The sequence below is a fragment of the Argentina silus genome (assembly GCF_951799395.1).
Source record: "Argentina silus genome assembly, chromosome: 2".
Lineage (NCBI taxonomy): Eukaryota > Metazoa > Chordata > Actinopteri > Argentiniformes > Argentinidae > Argentina > Argentina silus.
This window is the reverse complement of record NC_139656.1, coordinates 21,702,338-21,725,255: the sequence shown is the minus strand read 5'-3', so window position 1 is coordinate 21,725,255 and position 22,918 is coordinate 21,702,338. Positions and strand designations below refer to the sequence as shown.

Below are 22,918 nucleotides of genomic sequence, written 5' to 3'. Positions count from 1 at the left end.
AAACATCTAAACTTATTTCAAGCCCAATCATGTACAAACAGATTGTCCACAGTGCCATTCCACAAGGACAAACTTTGATCTTTTGTGAACAACAGCTATATCAAACTTAACAATATTATTTTTACAAGCCTCTGAATTTCAACTGTGCTCTTGAATGATTATTGGGTTAGGCTTAGGGTTTGTCATTAATGCAGGGTTTTAGAGCCCGAACTCTATACCTCTATCTCTCTTTATTCCACATCTGCGTATAAGGGCCATAAGGTCACTGAGAATCATGGCAGATCAAGGAAATTGAGAGTGATTATTCAGATTGCCTGATGAAATCTGTGGATGATTTTCTTAAAACCTAGAGCTAACGTTTGATAATTTCATGTGAGATTCATTTGAAACTGGAAATAAACCACATTCAATATGAACCATACTTCAAACAAATGCCCCTGTGAAATGTATATGCTATGTCTTTTCAAAAATGTGTACAATATTGATAACTGAATCAACGATTTAAAGACTAGGCCAACATGAAGGTGCATGTGATATTATTTCTCCCACATGTCAATGATTATTCATATGTATGCATTATACAAACAACCACAAAGGAGGAAGAAGAAGAAATCCAATGAGTTATCAATATTCACCAGTATTTTGTCTGAAATTAGGAAGTGCATGCTACCGGTGGAACTTTTACTACTGTAAAGGTCTATTACAAATAAGTCAATGACAGTTAATTATTCCTATGGATTCCATCTTGTCATATTTGTACGAATGAAAATGTAATTTCAGGTGCATAGAGATCTGTTTTTGAGCAATAATGCATTACTTACACCAACTATGTAATTATTTCTCGAGTATACATTAAGTTGCAACTTGCGGTCAAGTGCATGTCCAATATTACCGACAGGTGGTGCATTTGCTACACGAGTCTGTCGAAACAACAAACTGAGCAATGCTAGTAGCAGAGACAGAAAGAGTAGCCCTAGAATTCTACGGAATCAGATTGACCAAGTCATCATTTCCGAGTGTGATAAAAAGCCAATTATATATTTGCTAATTAATAGACGTTCCAGTGGTGCAACATCTGAATTATTTTGATGATTGACTGCAGTGTTTATTAAACAACGAGGTAAGTTATAAAATGGCGGATTAGATTCTGGGAGTTTGTCGTTGTATGTCGCTATTATGTTATGGAAATATCTTGCGAGCTATGTGTAGGAATATGAATATTTCAACAAGGAATGGGGCTCAAAAGTAGTAATTATCTCTCAAGTTAGCCGTGTTAGCACATAGCCTTACAAGTTAGTGGGCTATTTAGCTAGCTACTAGTTAGCTTTACATCACCCGACCCATTGACGTTTCGCTTGGCTGTAAGAATTATTCTACATGGTTATTGCCCGATATATGCCTGTAGTAGCGCTCGTTGAATTCAGCTGAGCTAGGTACTCATAGCTACATCCTGGCAAACCCCGAGAGGGCAAGGTCTTGTTTAGCTACATCAATCTAACTTAAATTAGCAAGTAGCAGCTGGCAAAGATGGAGGACGCAAAACATTGTTTACACGGAAGAGGATTGTACCCTTCCAACAACTGTGGCTTGGAATATCTCGGAATTAGTTGCAATATTTATTCTTGAGTAAGATAGCTAGCTAACGGTAGTGGGTTGCATGCTTTCTGTACTGTTTGGAGTTCAGATGAATGACAGCCGCAGAATGCTAGTTAGCTAACATTAGCCAACCTTGCATTCGCCGACATCAACCAATGAACAAAGATGGAGTATTTTAAGAACGTCTGTAGCTGGCCTTACATGGAGTAGGCCTCAAAATGGAGGGAAATGCAATCTTTTAAAAGCCTTGTAGTATAGAGATCATGCCTCTCACAAACAAGGAGTTTGTTGACATATGAGAATGGCTTTCGTAGACAGCTGCCAAGCTGTCAAAAGTCTGTGTTACCATCACCCACGCTACTACTACTGATAGCAAACTCAGTCAGGTCTAGGACATTGATCCTACATGTCCTGGAAATTATTTTCCAATGTAGCAGAAATTGCACAAAATAAAAGAATAATGATTAAACAGTCAAGTGTGCTTGTTTTTAGTTTGACAGTTTGAAATATGTTCTAATCAATAGAATTTAGAAATGACCCATGTAGGCTTTGCACGTAATTAAACTATCCCAATGACCGCATCTTCCTCTTTTAAGTAGTTTTGAGCCTTTCAAAAATGCAATTACCTTTAAATGGAGGTTGGTGTCATGAACTCCAATTTTCTTATTTGACGGTCTGTTAATTTTCATAATTGAACCAACTCTTCATCTGTTTTAGAATATTTCAGGTTAAACTGAAGACACTACCAGGCTACATTTGGGTGGATCTTGTGGTGAAGAAATCCATACTTACTAGAGTGGGTCCAGAAAATGTTAAAGAAATGATAGCAGCACAAGAGTTGCAAACAGAGTTTCAGTTTCCTCAGTAAGTATTGTTTAGCCTATTTGAGAAAAGTAACATTAACGCTTTTCACTATTATCTCAATGTATTTGTGTATGGATGAGAATAGCAGTTCCTAATGTTTATTACAACAGATGTTACTTATACAGTGATAACGCCTCAAAGACAGCAGCCATTGAAGATGCAGAATAACATTGTTTTTAGTTGTTTAGGAAGGTCTTCTAAATTATTTTGGGTGAATTTTTGCAAATACCTCTTTTTGTGCTCGGAACAGGGAGGCTGATACACAGTTGTCCTCTGACACAGACTTTGATGACCCAGAAAGCAAAAATGCGAAGATTGGGAAAGGAAAGGTGTGCCTTTTTCTTTAGATTTACAGTTGAGCTTTACAAGTGTACTAGTTGTTAATGCAAGGATTGCCAAATTGGTTTAGCTGGGAAAGTATGTCAGTAGTAAATACACCACCACATGGATGGACAATGACTGCATTGTATATTTCATGCTTTGGTTGGTATGTTTACTATTGCACAGTGTAACAACTATTCTTATCTTTGCAATAGGCTGCTAAGAAGGGGAAGAAAGTCCCTGGAGAGAGGGCCAAAGGTGGGGTAGGGGGGAAGGGTGTTGGCCTTGGTCGGGTCAATGGCCACCATCAAGAGAATGGGATGGAGAATATGACCCTGTTCGAGGTGGTTAAAATGGGAAAGAGTGCCACACAGGTTGGTGGAAGTATAGGTTTTGACATTCTGAAAAACTAATCTCTCAGTGCATGAAGTGTTTAATTCATGTTAAAGTGATGGCTTAAAAAAAAAAATTCTCTTTTAGTCTGTCGTTGACGACTGGATTGAGGCATACAAGCACGACAGAGACATCGCTCTCTTGGATTTGATCAACTTCTTCATTCAGTGCTCTGGTTGTAAAGGTAGGTGTCCACAGTGGCTTCTCTGAGCAGATTTCAAGGTTGGTTGATGTCCATCACGTCTTAGTCAACAAGCTAAGATTTCATTTAATTCTTGTTATTTTTGCCTCAGGTGCTGTCAGTGCTGAGATGTTCAGACACATGCAAAACTCTGAGATCATCAGGAAAATGACAGAGGAGTTTGATGAGGTACTGTCTGCATTTTAATGACATGAAAATGACATATTTTAATGACATATAAAAATAAACATGGAAATAAATGTCTTAATGCAAATTAATGGTATTACTGGGATCTGAGTACAGGAATGAATGTTTAAAGAAAGTTAATTTCCTGGAATCACTGTGTGGGACCAACATAGTGTATTAATTAATAATTATTTAGCTTGAGATATGGTTTGGATTTTGCCTTTGAATACGGTTAATGTCAACATGAATGCCCCCCAATTTATACTGCTTATCTAAACTTCTCTCTCTCTCTCTCTGTGACCCCCATATAGGACAGTGGTGACTACCCATTAACCATGGCAGGGCCGCTGTGGAAGAAGTTCAAGTCAAGTTTCTGTGAGTTCATTGGGGTTCTGGTGCGGCAGTGTCAGTACAGCATCATCTATGATGAGTACATGATGGACACAGTCATCTCGTTGCTCACTGGCCTGTCCGACTCTCAGGTCCGGGCCTTCAGGCACACCAGCACACTAGCAGGTCAGTACCAAGCAGCACACTGGGAGAATGTGGAAGCACATAAACTACTACTGTGCAAGCACTTATTTTAGCTTTTAATGTTGTGATGACTTGATTGCATATACCTGCATACCTTGGTGGCCAGTCTGCAGAATAGTGTGTAGATGTAACTCAAATGAGAATCGTTGTCTGCCAGCCATGAAGTTGATGACAGCCTTGGTGAACGTGGCTCTGAACCTTAGCATCAACATGGACAACACACAAAGGCAGTACGAGACAGAGAGGAACAAGGTCATTGCAAAGAGGGCCAACGATAGGCTGGAACTCCTGTTACAGAAGCGCAAAGAGGTGAGTGGGCTCTTATGGTGCCTGATAACCTGACAGAATCCCTCACCACCACCTGTTCTATCAACTGTGTCCTCTCTACCACTATTGTATGGACAGCCATAAACTACAAACATTTCCAGTCTGGAGAATTTAAATTGTTAAACTCTTGCCTCTTCTTTTCAGCTTCAAGAAAATCAAGATGAAATTGAAAACATGATGAATGCAATTTTCAAAGGAGTGTTTGTTCACAGATATCGGTATGTATCGTCTTTTATCGTCTGTGATGGAATATCGTTTTTTTAGATGTTGTGAATTAAAGAATGGATGAACATACATGAAGATCGCATGCTACACACACTTCCGCAGTGCATCACGAACATTTTGTCAGCGCATGATTTTCTTATAATTTATTTTCAGATTCCGTCACACAGGGGAACATTTCTTGCTCCTGCACATCAGAATCTTTTCAAAATAATAAGAAAATGATGCACTGACAAAATGTTCACGTTGCACTGAATGTGTGGACGCCGCTAACTTCTCTCTCTCTCTCTCTCTCTCTCTCTCTCTATATATATATGTATATGTATTTTTTTAATGTTGTTATTATTATTATATGTTTATGTATTTTTTTTTAATGTTATTATTATAAAAAAATGTATGGGGGACCTGAAAAGAGAATTGTCAGTGCATTCAGTAGGGTGTTAATTTTTCTGTATGGAAACCAACTTCATTTCAGAGATTTCAGCGTACTATATAAGACATACAGCTTTCAGATCTGCAAACTCAGATCTTTCACTGTGGTGATTTTTGGCTCTTGGGCGCCCTCTTGTGCTAAACAAAAGGCGAAGGCAGAACAGCTCATTGTATACCATGTGATTCTGATACCTGACCCAAGTCAGAGTAGACCTTTAAAACTGGCTCTGGCTGCCCCCCTTCAATGTTCTTAGAATCAAATATTGCTGCCTGCTTAATGATGTGAAATACTTATTATTAAATTATTGTGCATTATGGATTGTATGAATCTCAAAATCTCAAAACACTGACTTTTCTTTTCTCTACTTTAGCGATGCCATAGCTGAAATCCGGGCTGTTTGCATTGAGGAGATCGGGGTATGGATGAAGCTGTACAGCGATGCGTTTCTCAATGACAGTTATCTGAAGTATGTTGGATGGACCATGCATGATAAGGTACTGACAAATTAATTTGACTTAAAATCGCATTGTCATTAAGTGACGCACTCCATGTGATTCCAGCAAGACCTTTGAGTAATGTAATTGTCTCCTAAGTTTTAAAGGATGTTACCATTGTTTGTGATACCTCAAATAAGATAATTATCAGTGTTTGGTGTAATGTCAATGTCAAAAATGCCAGAGTGCTGAGGTTTGAATGTTGTGGGTTGAGCATCTTCCCTGTGATTGCAGCAAGGCGAAGTGCGGCTCAAGTGCCTGACTGCGCTCCAGGGCCTGTACTATAACCGTGAGCTCAACACTCGACTGGAGCTCTTCACCAGCCGCTTCAAGGTTAGCGAGCAGCTTCATTATGTCACCACTGACTGGGACATGTATTACATCGTCGTGGCTGGCCAGGTGTTAATTTTACTGTCATTGACAGGACCGCATTGTCTCTATGACTCTGGACAAGGAGTACGATGTTGCAGTGCAAGCCATAAAACTTCTGACTCTTGTCTTGCAGTAAGTAACCTTGTCTGCAAAAATATATATAGTTGTTCCCTTGAAATGGCACTACTCTGATAGATTCCATCCAAGGAAAACCAATGGAAATTGACAATTTTATATAGAATTTCTCAGCATTTGAATGGTTGGTAAACAAGTGTTCAGTGATGCACTCTTGACCCTTAGTGAATCCCACTGAGAATGTTTGTTATTTTCATGTTACAGTAGCAGTGATGAGGTCCTCACAGCAGAAGACTGTGAGAGTGTGTACCATCTGGTCTACTCAGCCCATCGACCAGTAGCTGTGGCTGCAGGAGAGTTTCTCTACAAGAAGTAAGCTTCTCTGGATGTCATCTAATGTTGTATTGGAAGGTCAATGTTACATAACAGTGATCTACTCCCTTATTTGGGGTATGTTTATATAGAACAAGCAACAGCTAATGGTGATCCTACCAAACTAAACTTGCAGCCTTTTGCAGAATACACATTTGCACTGTTACTGATCAGTTTACAGTGATATTGAACAAGTGTGTGTGTGTGTGTGTGTGTACAATAGATAGACCTGTTGCCCTGACTCTAGTGTTGCCCTGACTCTAGTGTTGCCCTGACTCTAGGCTCTTCAGCCATCGAGGTCCAGAGGAGGAGGGGATGCCTAGGAGAGGCAGGCAGAGCCTTAATGGCAACCTCATTAAAACCACTGTCTTCTTCTTCCTGGAGAGTGAGGTATGCCTTTGTGCTCGACACCAGCCTCCAAACCTGTTGTTGATAATCTGAATAATCTGTTATGACCCACCAGGTTTGCGATAGTGATAACTTCTAACTTTTTGCAGCTCCATGAGCATGGGGCCTACCTGGTGGACAGCCTTTGGGAATGTGCAGGGGAGCTGCTCAAAGACTGGGAGAGCATGATCAGCCTGTTGCTGGATGAACCCATGCCAGGGGAGGAGGGTAAGAGTACAAACTCTCGCTAATTAAAATGTTAGATAAAGATACATGAAGATACATTTCCCTTCTGGGACTATAACATTTGCCTCATCTTAAACTGACACTGTCATCTCCCATGTCTTTGTCTTGTTCAGCCCTAACAGACCGCCAGGAGACGGCTCTGATTGAGATCATGCTCTGTGCCATCCGCCAGGCCTGCGAGTGCCACCCTCCAGTGGGCAGAGGCACAGGGAAGAGGGTGAGTGCTTGGCATACTCCAATGTAAGCCCCTCACACGTCAGCTCCAGTACTAGTGAGCTCTCAAGGCTCTATTCTCAGAAACAATGTTTTAATACTCACTCAGATGGCTGAGCTTTTTTGAGATGCCTATTTAAGGACATTATTGTGTTCTTCTGAATACCATCTTAGGTCCTGACTGCAAAGGAGAAGAAAACACAGCTGGATGACCGGACGAGAATCACTGAGATTTTCGCTGTGGCTTTGCCTCTGTTGTTGGCTAAGGTAAGTCATCAAAATAACATGCAGTATTCACTTCACAATCTAGGTAGTAGGTAGTGCTGCAATGTGTGCCCCTTGGAATAGATGCTGTGCCACTCAACCCTTAGTTTCTTGCTCTTACAGTGTCCTCTCTTCACAGTACTCTGTTGATGCCGAAAAGGTGACCAATTTACTGCAGCTACCGCAGTTCTTCGATCTTGATATCTACACCACAGGTCGATTAGAAAAGGTTTGTGAATCCTCTGGTATTGAATGCTCAACAACTTGCATGGTAGATTGTTACAGGAAGATTGAGTGTGTAAATTGTATGTCATTTGAAACCTCACGTTCTATTTCCCCTCTTGTTTTGTCTGAAGCACTTGGAGTCTCTGCTGCGGCAAATCCGGGACGTTGTGGAGAAGCACACAGAGACTGATGTTTTGGAGGCCTGCTCTATGACCTACCACGCCCTCTGCAACGAAGAGTTCACCATCTTCAACAGGGTGGACATTGCCCGCAGCCAGCTACTGGATGAGCTGGTGGACAAGTTCAACAGACTCCTGGAGGACTTTCTGCAGGAGGTGGGCTGTCTGTGTGATTCAGAGACCCTGGCAGATTTTGCAATCAGATTTGGATGTGGTGAGATTAGGACTGTAAATTGAGTGTCACATGGCTATCTGCTGTAGGTGTTCACAAGTAAGGTTCTTGTTTATGCAGGGAGAGGAACCAGATGAAGATGATGCCTACCAGGTTTTGTCCACACTGAAGAGGATCACCTCTTTCCATAAGTAAGGCCTTGAGCAAGGTTGAAATTTACTTTCCGCTTAATATCCTGACTCGCACTATCACCTTGATTTAACCTTGACGATTGACATTAACTGACGTTAAATAATTACCTTATTTCACTCGAGTCAAAACAGTTGCAACAGATAAATCAAATTGAATGATATGACCAGATTGCATTTCTTCTCTTCTGCAGTGCACATGACCTCTCCAAATGGGACCTGTTCACCAGCAACTACAAGCTACTGAACACAGGGCTCCAGAATGGGGATATGCCTGAGCAGGTGCCTAAACCCTAACCCCCTGAAACCCTAACCCTGTAACCCCCTGAAACCCTAACCCTGTAACCCCCTGAAACCCTAACCATGTAATTCTCTGAAACCCTATCCCTTTAACCCCCTGAAACCCTAACCCTGTAACTCTCTGAAACCCTAACCCTGTAACTCTCTGAAACTCTAACCCTGTAACTCTCTGAAACCCTAACCCTTTAACCCCCTGAAACCCTAACCCTTTAACCCCCTGAAACCCTAACACTTTAACCCCCTGAAACCTTAACCCTGTAACCCCTTCAAATCTCAATGATTCACCCTCACCACCGCAGTTTGCTATCACTAATCTGGTGGTCCTCTTCTTTCCCCAGATTGTCATTCATGCAATGCAGTGCACACACTACATCATCCTGTGGCACCTAGCCAAGGTCTCAGAGGGCAGCGCCGCAAAGGTACATTCACATTTATTGGTGACTCACTGTCCATGATTGCTGCTATACTGCACACATGTGATTGCCTCAAAAATGAACAAGTGAAACCACAGAATAAGTCAAATGTACACCCGTAATTGGTGTCAAATGTACCCGTTGGTCAAATGTACACCTGTAATTGGTGTCACTGTGTTCGTTCTCGTTCAGGGGGATATGGTGACCCTGAGGAAACAGATGAGGGCTTTCTGTCTGATGTGTCAGCGCTACTTAACCAGTGTGAACACCACAGTCAAAGAGCAGGTGAGTTGTTGACCGACATCACATCGACTGGACTTGCCCTCTCATTTGTCTGTTTTGTTGCTGTATGTTATGAATTATGGAACAATGTTAATTTGTATCTACATATTTGTGCTCTGTTATCAAGTATTCAAAAGAAACCAAATGTTTTGTCAAATATAGAGCCAAAGTTTGTTCAGTGTGTGCTGAGGTATTGCTGCTGTGTTTCAGGCCTTCACCATTCTGTGTGACGCGCTGATGATCTTCAGTCACCAGATTGTGTCGTCGGGGCGGGAGCAGCTGGATGCTCTGATCTATACGCCTGACTCCTCCCTGCAGGTGGAGCTGCTCAACTTCATCCTGGACCAAGTTTTCATCGACCAGGACGATGACAACAGCACAGGTCCGAGCCCACCGGACACAGTACAGCCCAATGACTGCCAGACACAGCACACCTTAGAATGGCTGTGTTTTATCACCATGAACACAAAAACACATCGAACATCATGTGTAGTTGATGCACTATTGACGGTGTAATGTGTGGTGATGGTTTGCAAGGTGTTCTATTTAGTCATTTTAAGTTTTTTGATATTTACCAGATGGACAGCAAGATGATGAAGCCAGTAAAATAGAGGCCCTGCACAAGAGGCGGAACTTGCTAGCAGCGTACTGCAAACTGATCATTTACAATGTGGTGGACATGAACACTGGAGCAGACATATTCAAGCAGTACATGAGGGTACGTCTGAGAATCCCTCCAAATTTATCTCTGTAAAGGAAACACTCCTGTTTTGCTGTTTCCATTTGATTGAATATGTTGTTTTGTCCTCTAGTACTACAACGACTATGGAGATATCATCAAGGAAACTATGAGTAAAACAAGACAAATCGACAAGATCCAGTGTGCCAAGACTCTCATCCTGAGTTTGCAGCAGGTAAGACCCTTCATAACATTTAGGTATACATTTCAATGAACACTTTATGACATTGCTTCATGACCTTCTGAATTGCTCAATGTGTTTTTCTCTTTATAACTGTTTCTTGTGTAAGACAGTTTCTTAACTTAGTTATATGGCAATAATCGTCTCTGAAGACAAATTATTTTTCCATTGAGACTGTTAATCATGGTGATGGTGCTAAAAGCAACAATTGTCATTTCTAGCTCTTCAATGAGATGTTATCTGACCATGGGTGCAACTTTGACCGCTCATCATCATCCTTCTGTGGTATAAAAGAACTTGCCAGACGTTTCTCGCTGACCTTTGGCCTGGATCAGCTGAAGACCAGGGAGGCTATTGCCATGTTACATAAGTAAGTCTGGAGCTGATTGGCAAACACCCTGTGAGTAGTCATCTATAAGCCTGAAGATTTAAGATTCAGTTGTTAACATGCAACTTTTATTACCTCATTGTTATCATCTGATTCGTTTTTGGCTTTTGAAGCTCAAAAAGTAGTAGTAGTGAACTTCATTGTCCCAAAGAGGGAAATTGGTTTGTGGAAAGATAAAATGTGTCCTTTCATTCCTGGACTTCTCTTGTGCTACATTTGCTTTAGGGATGGAATCGAGTTTGCCTTTAAGGAGCCAAGTCCCCAGGGAGAGGGAAACACTCCTCTCAACCTTGCCTTTTTGGATATCCTGAGCGAGTTCTCCTCTAAACTGCTCCGACAGGACAAGAGGACTGTGTAAGACAAAGGCAGCTGCTCTTCAGGTTTAAGTAGATCAGTAGTGGATGTCTTTGATGATGATTGTTAAGTTGTGGTCCTCTGGCCCCTGCAGTCACCTTTACCTGGAGCGGTTCATGACCTTTCAAATGGCCCTACAGCGTGAGGACTGCTGGCTCCCACTCATCTCCTATAGGAACTCCCTGCAGGCCGGAGGGGATGATGATACCATGTCTGTCATCAGCGGCATCAGCAGCCGGGGCTCTGTCAGGAGCAAGAAGTCCAAGCCAGCCAGCACCGGCAAGAGGAAACTGCCTGAAGGTGAGGGGTTAGCACAGAATAAAAGCCATGACAACCTGAGAACAGTAAATGATGGATGATAATGATGAAGAGACAATGCTAAGGATGATGTAATGTAAGAACAGATAGGGCTGTGTTAACAATTATTATGAACTATTATCCATTTTCTTAAATAATTACATCTCACTGGACAAGCAAGGTGAAGCTTTTGGTCGAATTGTCTATAGACTGTCACACTGTCATAGCATGCATGACACATCTCTCATAATGGTCTGTTTACAGAGGGTTCTGCTACAGCACAACAGAACTGAGCAGTGTATGATGAGCTAAAAGCTCAACATCATTGGACAAAGAGTACATGTATATCCAAATAGTCAAGATGAAGCATCATTTTATCCTAGAAGAGAATGTGTTTTTGGGCTTGTAAAACAACTCAATTTAACCGATGTCCTCCCATTTCAGCTGAGGAGAGCAGCTGCAGCAGCACTGATGCTGTGTGGATGAACCGTGAGCAGAATGTGCAAACGCCAGTGATGATGCCTTCGCCCCACCTCACCTCCACCGTACTGAGGGACCCCAAGAAGATTAGACCAGAGGAGAGCTACATGGGCGTGTACGCCATGACATCAGAGCAGCAGCACCAGCCAATGCCCCCCCAGCAGCACCACCACCAGACCCCCATAGACTACAAGTACGGATTCAAAATAACATCAATGTGACCTGTCATATCTGCCATGTAGCAAATCCACTTTGCCCTCTGTGTTTGACACACCAGATTTGTTTGAATGTAAACCAGGTAAAAGAAAAGTGCATGTCTGAAATGTGTGTCTGTCACTGTCCCCAGTACCCAGGTGACTTGGATGCTGGCACAGAGACAACAGCAAGAGGCCCGTCAGCAGCAGGAGCGTGCCAGCATGCAGTACGCCAAGATGAGGAGCCACATGCAGCATGCAATGTAAGACAGCACTTTGCGGCGTGCGTGTGTGTGAGAACCCTAGTGTTGTGCGTTAGACTAATATGTAGCCATGTGTTCCCCTTGAACCCCCAGCCGCCGAGGCTCAGGACTCATGGAGGACGATGAAGAGCCAATAGTGGAGGATGTGATGATGTCATCAGAGGACCGCTTGGAAGATCTCAACGAGGGCATGGATTTTGACACTATGGATATTGATCTGGTAACATAAGCTTAAAGACTTCTTACTTGGGATTTATTTTTCTCATTAGTATTGTATTTTTGTATTGTGCTGCTTTGGCAATGCTTCGTTCTGATTCAGCTGTTATTTTTCAGCCCCCATCCAAAAATCGAAGAGAGAGATCGGAGCTGAAGCCAGACTACTTTGATCCATCTTCCATCATGGATGATTCGGTGGGCATTGATTTATTATATTGAGAGTACTCAGCATAACAGAACTTAATGTAACTTAATGTTATGTGGTATACAAGAAAACAATAAGACGAACAATGGCAGTGCATATCTGAATGCCTGGTGAGGCACTACACTTACAAGTTGGAAGCCGTAGGTTTAGTGGTTTAAAGTTTGTCAATAGAAATTATTTAGTTTTAACCACAGATATTACTTTCACTGTTATTTCTGAATTCAATTTCCCGTATCATACAAGAAATTCACACTTTTTCTTTCTTTTTCTAGGTCCTCAATGTTTCAATGTTCTAAGCCAATTTGGGTAAATCTGCAAGGAGGGACACTTTGTTGTAACAGAAAACCTTTTGATGACGAGAAGCATTCTCTGTAGAGAATTGTTTTAAGATTTGCTCATGGGACTAAATTCTTGTGTGGCAGCAATGGTTGCCCATTTGACATCATGTTTGAATTTCACCTTTACCTTTGTCAATCAATGGTCAGGGTATGTCCGATGTAAATACATAGTGGCTGACATACTTTTAAACTATAAAGTCTAGCATGGCATGTAGCCATATATTAAAACATATATACAGTAAGAGAAAATGTGAAATGTCTTCATATTGTTTGAAGGCCTTGGCGCAAATATGAAACACGGGGTTCTCAGAATTCTCTGTCATGGTATTTTTCATGGTATCTTCATGGGAGTTTTATCTGTTCTGCTTTTATAACTTATAGAATTATTTGATTTATAGATATTTTGTAATGACAATCAGATGTAAATCAGTACTTTATAATCATGTTATTACTCATAGAGAGTACAGAAAATTACCTTTGTAATGGAATTTCTGGTGTGTACAATGGATGTGGCCTGCAGTTTATTTTTCCAGTGTTTAAGGTGAAACCTCTTGGTGAACTGAAAATGCCCAAATGCCATTTGACCAATTGACAGACTTAATTTGAATTCTGAATCATTTTTTAGGTTTGATTTAAATGCGGTGTGGATTTTAAAGAGTGGTACAAAAGTATATTGTGCAGAGGGTTTGTATAAAAGAAAGCTGTCAAGATATTCTCTGTTGTACCACTGTGTTTTGTCTGTAAAGAGAAAGCTTGTTATAGAATGTTTCTAAAATACAGCATTTTAGAGTTTGGGTTAGCTATCAAGGTATCATAATATATTATTATATATAATTAAATATATAATTATATGTTATAGTTATAAAAATGTGTAATATATTGTGAATTGGTGCTCGTTTTATATTTGCTCTGTTTTATTTCATTTGAAATCCAACTTAGGAAAAGGTTCAATAGAATGTAAACTGGTTGAAATTAACCTCCTAACTAATGTGCAGTTATGCATAAGAAATTACATTTGTATTTGTATGGCTATGTTTTGTTTGTCTTTTCTAATAATTCTTGTTTGAATAACTTTTCTTTACATCTGTATAATAGGTTGGTTCGCAGGTCCCCAACAAGCTTTTCGGGAGGAATAAGACATAATCATGAATAGTGTAAAAATGATAGTTTTATACAGCCACAACAGCTTGAAACACAGCCTGTCCATTTTCAAAAACAAGATGTTACATCAAATATATATACAAAACTACAAATCGGAGAAACAGATTTAATATTTTCGTTATTTAGATTGTAGCAATGTTAGACAAAAGAGAAAAAAACATTAAACTGCATAGTTGTTGTTCCACTTAAAATTTACGTAGGCTTCATACTGTCATTTTAATCTTTTCCTTTCTGTTGTCTTTGCATTGAACTGCTGAAAGTGTGTGCATACGTCTATATGTGTATGTATACACACATACATATATTATATATATTCAAGTGTATATACATTTGTGTTTTTTATTCTATTTACAAAGCGTCCACTGTACCATTTATGGTTTGTATTTATGTCTGGAGACAGTAACTTTTTGAACAAAATAAACCCCCTGCAATTGTGTGATGATTTGAAGTACAAGTGTCAAACTGATTTTTTGTGTAAATGTTTATGTGAGTGCAGTATTACTGGTTGAATGCATAGACATACATACATAGATGTAGTATACACAACATTGGACTAGTGACCCCAGCTATGCTTAAAGGGACTTTTTTTAGATGGGTAGACTAAAGGAGCATGAAGGTGTGATCTGAGATGTATATGCACATAATGACCTGCTATTACTATTATTAAGTTACTTGCAAAGGATACTGACTATGTGCCTCACTACCTCCATACAATCAGGATACATCTTATCTTTGATAGATTATCAGAAATTGACAAGCTCCATCATCTCATTTTTTTTTTTACATATGCAAAACATTATGTTCTGTCAAAATGCTGTGGAACTGTATAACATCAATATTAATCAAATCTGAGATTCATTGGGTGCAGCACTGTAATATGTCTGCCTGTAGTATATACACTTGCCTCTAGTTCACTCGGCATCCCACGATGCATTGGAGGAGTTACATTCTTTGACCCTGTGAACAGAGCTACTAGACATCCGGGCTATGTGTGGTATTGTGGGGAAGATGGCGACACTTATCCTCCCTGCTGATTGGATCAAAAACTGGGAAAAATCAGGAAAACATGAGTTGTAAGTAGAATTATGTTGCAGAATTGTGCAGAGCAATGTCCTGTTAATTCGGAATCAATAAGGGTTGTTGGAGCATGCAACCGGTTTCATCGTTACCTTCGCAAACAAGACAGACCATCTCACAATGTGAATTAGCTAGCCAACATAGCCTGCTAAGCTAGCCATACTTTAAACAACACACTCGCTAGTGAGGCCATTATCTATATTAGCTTACAGATAGCTAGATGAAGTCGGTTAGGGTCTAGGTACAACAATGATAACAAGTTATACATTTCATATAAATTTATGAACTCAAGTTACATGCGATACCGGGGCATTAGTTGCACGACAGCAAACTTTAGCTTGCTAGCTAACTTTAGAGTCCGCCAGTCCTGGCCCCACTGCCTGACCGTGGCTGGCAGCATCTTCATGCAGTTAGTTAGCTTACAGGTAGCTAACGTTACTTGGAGGGAACCTAAAATCGAGCTATCTAGCAACTGCCTTGACATAAAACCTAACCGACAAGAAAACATAGCTGAATAGCCCCATGTATTGCTTGAGGTTATATAGCTAGCTGGCTTTTGTTTGCTAGCTATTACCCGTTACTAGCACAATCATAATGCACGGGTTTACCACCCTACTTTGAATTAGCGTAGCTAGGTTAGCTGTAAGATGTGTTGGGAAGCTCGCTGTCATGTCGTTGTCCAGGTGTTGGTAAATCAGGCCTAAAGTTAGCGCCCATGATGTGCAACAGCTAGTGCATTTAGACATTAACAGTTAGCAACACGAGAGTACAATGAGGTGGGAGCTATTACAGAAGTGATTTAATTCAGAAGGCTTAATTCATTTCAATATTATTGTTTGTGTCAGTCTTTTTATTTTATTTTGGAGAGCACTACCACAGATGTTCTAGTTAGGAGAGATATTGATGTAAGACTGATGTTTAAGTCACCGAAACATGTTTTTCCCACTTCTTGTCTGGGGGAAACCAAAGGTGCTGAATCTTGTTCTAACCCAGTACTTCCACACCTTATTCAGCTAAATTATTGAATAAGGCGTGTTAATCATTGATGTGTTAATGCTGGGCTAAAAAAAAGAATCAGAAGTGTGTATGTATATGAGGTTTCTCATGTATGATTTTCATGTGATTTCCTCTCCTCTTTCCACAGTGTACAATTATGTAAGAATCTTGCAGACAAAACAAATCATGACAGTACAGCAAGAGGTAAGCTGAAATGTTGCTTTTTTAAGTAGTCTGTAACTTTTTTTTGCTATTGGAAAGAGTATTTGCCGCAATTTGAATGCAGATGTTTCAACAATTCATAATTTAGCTTTTCTCATAAAGCCAGTATCAGTATATAAAGCCAGTATCAGTATATTACAGTATCTATCCCCCACCCCAGCACCAAGAGGATGACATAGCGCCCTCTCAAACCATGTTTACCTGGTTTTGACACCCAACTTGCAAACTGTAATACTCTATTATACTTTCATAACCAGGGTGTATATAAACTTCTCTATTAACAATGTTCATGGAAAGTTAGAGATCAGGTTCACAGTGTGAAAATCTGTTGCTAGCGGTACAATCACAGGCCTGTAGGCACATTTTAAATCAATTGGGGTGTCTATTTAGAATGTTACAGGGTTTTTTCATCTCTACGTGTGTAGAAGATTGGATGTGCCTTGAGGATAAGATTTTTATTACGTTAATGATGCGACAGGTCAGGTGGTGAAGAACCCTACCTATTGCATCAAGGAAGGTGACACCAAGAGGCTGAACAAGCTTATTAGGAAAGCTGGTTCTGGCTTCGGTGTCACCCTGGACACTGTGGAGGAGATGGCAAATAGGAGGGTGAGGACCAAACTCCTGGCCATCATGGACAATCCCTCCCATCCCCTACATGACACTGGCACAGCAGAGAAGCTCCTTTAGCAACAGACTATTACAACCACGTTGCACTAAGGAGCGCTATAGGAGATCTTTTCTGTCTGCCGCAATAAGACTGTACAACTCCTCCTCCGGCTGCCTCGGAGTGATCTGGCTAGTGATCAGTCAGGCTGGGGGATGTTAAATCATACTCGACTGTTCTTACTGTATATGATGTTTCAGAAGTCTATTTTATTCTATTATTCTATTGGCACTTTATTTTGTTTGTGATGTGAGCTGCTGTAACGCCTTAATTTCACCTCGGGGATCAATAAAGTACCTATCTATCTTCATCTAGGATGAACGTCATAAAGGGCTTTTGCCTCAATAATAGTGCTTCAGTTGTCTGTGTGTGCATAATAAATCCATTGTCATTGTATTCAAATAAATCCTTGTTTCCCATCTCTCCCTCTTCATTTTGCAGATATACAGGCTGCCTTGTATGAACTCTGCGGGCATGTCGTACAGGGGAACTTTAAGTTGGACCTTGCTGCTAGCGTTCTCGGTGACATGATGGTATTGCAATTTTTAATGTCTTGGCATTTCATAAAATCTGTCATGGTGATGCCTTAACAAAATGAGAATGCTATATCATAATCAAACAAACATTTACTATGTTTAGTTTTATTTTGAACCAAATAACTTGTTATGAAAGTCTGCCCTTGTCTTAATTGGATTGGTTCACAAATGTCTATTATAATCTAATCACCCCAAGGGTTTTTGAGTTCATATTGTATTCATGGAGGAACTAGCTGCAGCCAAACTAGCATTTCCATGAGCACTTCCCAATACAGTGGAAGTGAACAGGGACAAAATGGCTCCAAAAAGCATAAACATGTACATCAACAATCTCCAAAGGGCTCATACAGTGCATTTAATGCATTAACTACAGCATCAGTTGTTAAGGAATGATTAATGTGCATTTAGGCTTAGTTGCTGTAGCTTGATTATCAAGCGTGGAAAAAACACAATGCTCCTTATTTAAGGATATTGCTGTGAAATTCCTTTCTTAGACCTTGTTTTAGGAGTTGAAACATTGTATGTGGTAACGGCTCAGTGTATTGTTTGTCTTTCCCATGTCCTTTCATGTGGTAAGGTTGATCATGCTGATGAGCATTACCAATAGGAACTTGAATGTAATCAAACCATTGCAGCTGCACCAGAATAGCACAATATTCTCTTCTGTCAACCAATGAATTCATTATTCATTCATTTCTGAATGCAACCTTGTGCAGTCAATCTTTGCAAAAAAAAGATGATTGAGAATTGACAACTTGAACATGCACTGTTTTCAATGCTTAAGATTTCTTGTTTGATTTCCAGGAACTACGGGATGACATGCCATCTATTTTAGCAGATGTTTTCAGTATATTAGGTATGTAAGACTTCAATTTGGACTTTATTAAGAGCACATAACAATTATTTGCATTTGTACATCTCCATGCTACAAAATTATATGAAGTAAAATTATGTGAACTCTTTTCATATAGATATAGAGACTGGTGCGTTGGAGGAAAAAAATAAACGTGACCATTACACTCAGTTGGTGGGCGCATGTCTGGTAAGAGAATTTAATGTTTCATAGCAAAGATGGTGTCTTATGACATTATGTGAAAGGTTCACCAGGTGGCAGTATTGCCCAAACAAAATTGAGTCTTTGTTAGTCCCTGCTGTAGAGCCCAAAATGTACATGCACTGTTCAAGAGTTTAATTTTTTTTAACAACAAACAAATGTAACACTATTAGTTCTGGATTTGTTGAAATATGGTAAATGAGTTCAAATTGCTACAATTTATCTACTATTCTTTATATAATCATAATACATAATAATATGTATTGTACCAGTCTTCAATAAGCTCTTTGTTTGTTTATTCCTCCCTTTCTTCAGTTCTTTGTACCAGATGCCATTCTGAAAGAGAGACTGGACCCAGAGACCCTTGAGTCCCTGGGGCTTATAAAGCAAGCCCATCAGTTCAACCAGAAAATCGTCAAAATCAAGACCAAACTATTGTAAGTGGAGCTTAGGGTGGGTGATAGCAGGTGAAGGATAGGTCTAGACACAACAGGGGAGAATGTGTAATATGCTGTGATGAGATATCTGTGTGGATCTTGCTGCCTTATCAGTCCAGTTATGTTTTTATAAAATCTTTATTTAACCAGGCAGGTCAAGAAAAACATTGATATTTACAGGCTAAATCTGATGCAGCAGTGGCTTATTTGGAGTGAGGCATTGTTTGGCTGTAATATTCAGCACCAGAGTAGTATATGCAATGGTCTGACTAACTAATTAAGAATAGTGGGGAAGGCCAAATGATGCTGAATGTGGCCTCTCCTAATACAGCTCTCCACCCTGTCCCTTTGCAGTTACAAGCAGCAGAAGTTTAACTTGCTGAGGGAAGAGAACGAGGGCTATGCCAAGCTGATCACTGAGCTGGGCCAAGACCTATCAGGCAACATCACCAGCCACCTTGTCCTGGAGAGCATCAAGTCCCTGATCGGTATGGAGCTTCTGCTTTTTTCAACATACTTTCCACAGCCATCATGCAAAAGACACAGCTAGCTTTTGTTGTACTTTTTGTGTCTTGCATTTTCTATGAAACATAATAATCATGTCTAGGATCATCCCTGAAAATGTTAGAGATTTGTTTGTAATTTTGGCTGAAGTTGTTCACAGTTGAAAGTGAAATATGGCCTGGAACTGTTATGCCAGTAGGTCTTTAAGATGGGACTAGCCACACTCACCAGAAATCGATTATATATTTATCCCTGAGATGTTCTGTATGTTCCATGTCTGATTGATTTACATCTTCCAATCCCCAGGATGCTTCAACCTGGATCCCAATCGTGTCCTGGACATCATCCTGGAGGTGTACGAGTGCCGCTCTGACCAAGATGAGTTCTTCCTGCCCCTCATCAAGTCTTACATGTGTGAGCCCCTCACCCTCTGCCACATCTTGGGCTTCAAGTTCAAATTCTACCAGGTGAGAACAGTTACCCACCAGGTTATATAAAGTGTCTTCAGGGGTATGTGAGGAGCAACCTGTCCAAGAGACAGAGTAATCCATAAACAATTTAAATGAAAATACCTCAATATCTTATTAATGAGAACATGGGTCTCACCCCGGTTCTTGATTTTCTCGAGCTTTTCTTGACTCCAGGAATAAGGAAAAAATGGTGCAGTCAAGCCTGATGTGAATAGTAATAATAATAACAACTGCAGCAGCATTGATATCTACACATGGGCTCCCAAGTTTAGGACCACAAGAGAAGCAACGGATGCAGTAGACTGTCTGTGTTAGTTGTCATTCAGGATGTATTGAGTATTCTCTGACTCTCCCCCTCCCCCCCAGGAGCCCAATGAGGAGACCCCCACGTCTCTCTACCACATCGCCGCTGCCCTCCTCCACCACAACCTGATAGAGCTGGAGGACATCTATGTGCACGTAAGGATCTTTCAACTCCAACATGGCACTCTCTCACCTGAAATGCTGTTTCATAGTTTGCAACCAGTGCTCTGTGTCATTGAGTTAACCATATGCAGGAATTTGTCCTTGACTACAAGGGGGAATTGCAATGACAATTGTCGTGGAAATTGCTGTAGTATTTAATTTCAGCAAAAGTGAGATTCAAGAGCCAAAGGTCTTGTTAAAGCCACAATATCCATATATCAATATATTTATTACACTTGCAAGCAGAGAGATACTCCAAACAGAAGTCCAGTGAAATCTCTGAGACGCAGCTCAGCAACCTTCCTCCTTAAAGAACACAATCAAGGACAAAGATAGGGATGTTGGCGCTTGAGACACAACAGGTGTCTCAAGGACTGTTTCCCACAGTCTGCTCCCAACCTCCAACCCCCACTTTGTCCAACAACAATACTCATTAAATGTCCACAGCTCGCCTCACCATAAGGACAGGCAGGCCTAGTACATTGTTATAAGCACTAGTACATTGTTATAAGCATACAGCAGTATAAACACATTCTGTTTATAAATTCTGTTTAAACACATCTCTGTCACACAATCCATCCCCTCGCTCAATGCAGACTACTTAACAATGAATCTGTTGATAATTTTTTTTTTAGTTGTTTTTTTAAAAATATGGTTTTTAGGGCATTTCTGCTTTATTGGGATAGAGACAGTAGAGATTGACAGGAAGGATGGGAGAGAGAGGAGGGATGACATGCAAGATAGGTCGAGGGTCGGAATCGAACCAGGAACCTTGCGATTACGTGGTAAGCGCGTTAGTGTGCTACGCCACTAAGCACCCCCCAATTTGATCGTTTTTATCCAATTAATTTCTTAGTTACATGACCTTAAAACTAGCAGCAGACGTTTTTGAAAGTGCAGTCCTTATTTAGTTTTGAAATGTGAAACATAAACATGAACACGGAAATGAGCCAGCAGAAACACTTGAAACGACACTCTTCAGGGTGCACGTGACTTCTCCCACTAAACCCGATGTTACAAAGAAATCCCTTCATTTCCCAAACAAAACTCAGACAAGGCTGTAATCTCAAACAGCACGTTTACATACTTTTTTTTGCACACGAAGGCTGCGGTGGCTTCCACCACTGTCTGAGAAACACTTGCGGCTCCCATGCAGTAGCTAGACACATGCAAGCAAGTTGCAGAAAAGGCCTGAATATTTAGGAAAAGCAAATTCAGGCAGAAGGGCAGTGTCTTGTCAGGTGCGTGCGTCAAGTAATGGTTCAGCATGGTTATTTAGTCATATTTTCAAGGGGAAAAAGCTACATATTGCCCCTTTAAGCTCCAATGTGGCTAGTATAAACTGGCATATTGTCTCTTCAATGCCATTGATTTAAAAGGTTGTTCTCAATGTATGCCTGATTGTGAAGCAGGTGTGGACCAAGAGGAGAAAGTGTATGTGCTGTGCACTGGTCTTTGACGGGAACTGTCCTTGGATGTGTTTTGTTCTTTTTCATCCAGCTGATGCCACTGGATGCCACCATCATAGAGGAGCACAAGCGAGAGATCACTGAGGCCAAGCAGATCGCCCGCAAGCTCACCATGGTGGTGGTGCCCTCAGAGAAGAGCGAGGACAAGGAGAGGGAGAAGGAGAAAGAGGAGGAGAAGAATGACAAGGTAAAGTAGATTCTCCTCTGACATGCATTCATACCATTTAGAATACATGTCTGTACATGATGTACAGGATATCTGTCTCATAATACAGTGCAGATTTACTTCCAGAAATGAGCTTTAAGTATCTATAAATTACTGAATTTGAGGACTTCTTCAAGCAGAACTTCCTCTGAGGAAATGGAAAAGCTTTTATTGTTCTGACTGCTAATGAAGTGTCAGTCAGTGGCTGAGGCCGGTGCTGAGGACCATAGCACTGACAGTGATTGATGGGGCAGAGAGGGTCTACTAGAGCTGCAGCAGGCCAAAGACGTGTTAAACGTGCAAAGACTCTCCACACGGCTCCCTTCTCAACCCCTGTGCTAACGTTAACGAAGAGCAACACTGAAGGCTTTTGTGGGCCATGTTTTTAAAATAACTCCAGCCTGCAGCCCAAGCTCTAGATTGTCAGATCACATCTTACTGATGTGGATGCCAGCATCATGCTTTTGGTAAATTGAGCAAATGTGTATGTAATAATAATTTTGCTGTGGCAAGCAATACCTTATTTTTATTTATTTTTTTACACATCTTGCTGTCCTTCAGACCTTTTCCACTTTGTTGGAAAAATGCCCATTGTATAGAATAGTTGGCCATAAAAACAACTGATTTGAACATAGAAATACTAGAATGTCTGTCCCTAGCTCACCCATCCCACTGTCACAACCTCACTTTGGCAGCACAGTCTTGTTACTGTGCTGTGTCACAGTTGGTTGTGTCACAGACCAATGAAGTGCAGTGTCGGA

General features: G+C 40.7%; 2 protein-coding genes across 4 annotated transcripts in view; both read left to right on the top strand.

Annotated features, from left to right (window-relative positions):
• The first annotated feature begins 931 nt into the window (after positions 1–931).
• On the top strand, positions 932–14,503 carry stag2a (STAG2 cohesin complex component a). Its single transcript, XM_083692028.1, has 34 exons — positions 932–1,120; positions 2,314–2,460; positions 2,711–2,789; positions 2,997–3,155; positions 3,262–3,358; positions 3,468–3,544; positions 3,853–4,057; positions 4,233–4,384; positions 4,547–4,620; positions 5,428–5,551; positions 5,786–5,884; positions 5,976–6,055; positions 6,263–6,370; positions 6,652–6,760; positions 6,868–6,985; positions 7,117–7,220; positions 7,391–7,483; positions 7,620–7,709; positions 7,837–8,040; positions 8,177–8,247; positions 8,439–8,526; positions 8,883–8,963; positions 9,150–9,242; positions 9,450–9,621; positions 9,818–9,957; positions 10,052–10,153; positions 10,381–10,529; positions 10,773–10,901; positions 10,996–11,201; positions 11,643–11,871; positions 12,025–12,135; positions 12,229–12,355; positions 12,469–12,546; positions 12,829–14,503. The coding sequence occupies exons 2-34, from the start codon at positions 2,417–2,419 to the stop codon at positions 12,850–12,852; spliced, it is 3,816 nt and encodes a 1,271-aa protein (XP_083548154.1). The 5' UTR covers positions 932–1,120; positions 2,314–2,416; the 3' UTR covers positions 12,853–14,503.
• Positions 14,504–15,042: 539 nt separating this feature from the next.
• thoc2 (THO complex 2) overlaps positions 15,043–22,918 on the top strand; it is a gene marked incomplete at its 5' end in the record, with an annotated part of 29,333 nt that continues 21,457 nt past the window's right edge. For all 3 annotated transcript variants that reach the window (XR_014555061.1, XR_014555062.1, XM_083697397.1), the window contains 10 exons: positions 15,043–15,128; positions 16,277–16,332; positions 17,459–17,550; positions 18,358–18,409; positions 18,525–18,595; positions 18,923–19,044; positions 19,399–19,532; positions 19,855–20,015; positions 20,385–20,477; positions 21,984–22,139. Coding sequence is in view for 1 of the 3 variants with exons in the window: in XM_083697397.1 (XP_083553523.1) it covers positions 15,043–15,128; positions 16,277–16,332; positions 17,459–17,550; positions 18,358–18,409; positions 18,525–18,595; positions 18,923–19,044; positions 19,399–19,532; positions 19,855–20,015; positions 20,385–20,477; positions 21,984–22,139 (1,023 nt within the window). The remainder of the gene's footprint in view (positions 15,129–16,276; positions 16,333–17,458; positions 17,551–18,357; positions 18,410–18,524; positions 18,596–18,922; positions 19,045–19,398; positions 19,533–19,854; positions 20,016–20,384; positions 20,478–21,983; positions 22,140–22,918) is intronic.

Bases quoted from the DNA above. Each gene is read 5' to 3' on its own strand.
- stag2a (XM_083692028.1), top strand. From the start codon at position 2,417: ATGATAGCAGCACAAGAGTTGCAAACAGAGTTTCAGTTTCCTCA. The intron at 7,221-7,390 runs GTGAGTGCTTGG...ATACCATCTTAG, and splicing joins GCAGAGGCACAGGGAAGAGG to GTCCTGACTGCAAAGGAGAA. The intron at 8,964-9,149 runs GTACATTCACAT...GTTCTCGTTCAG, and splicing joins CAGAGGGCAGCGCCGCAAAG to GGGGATATGGTGACCCTGAG.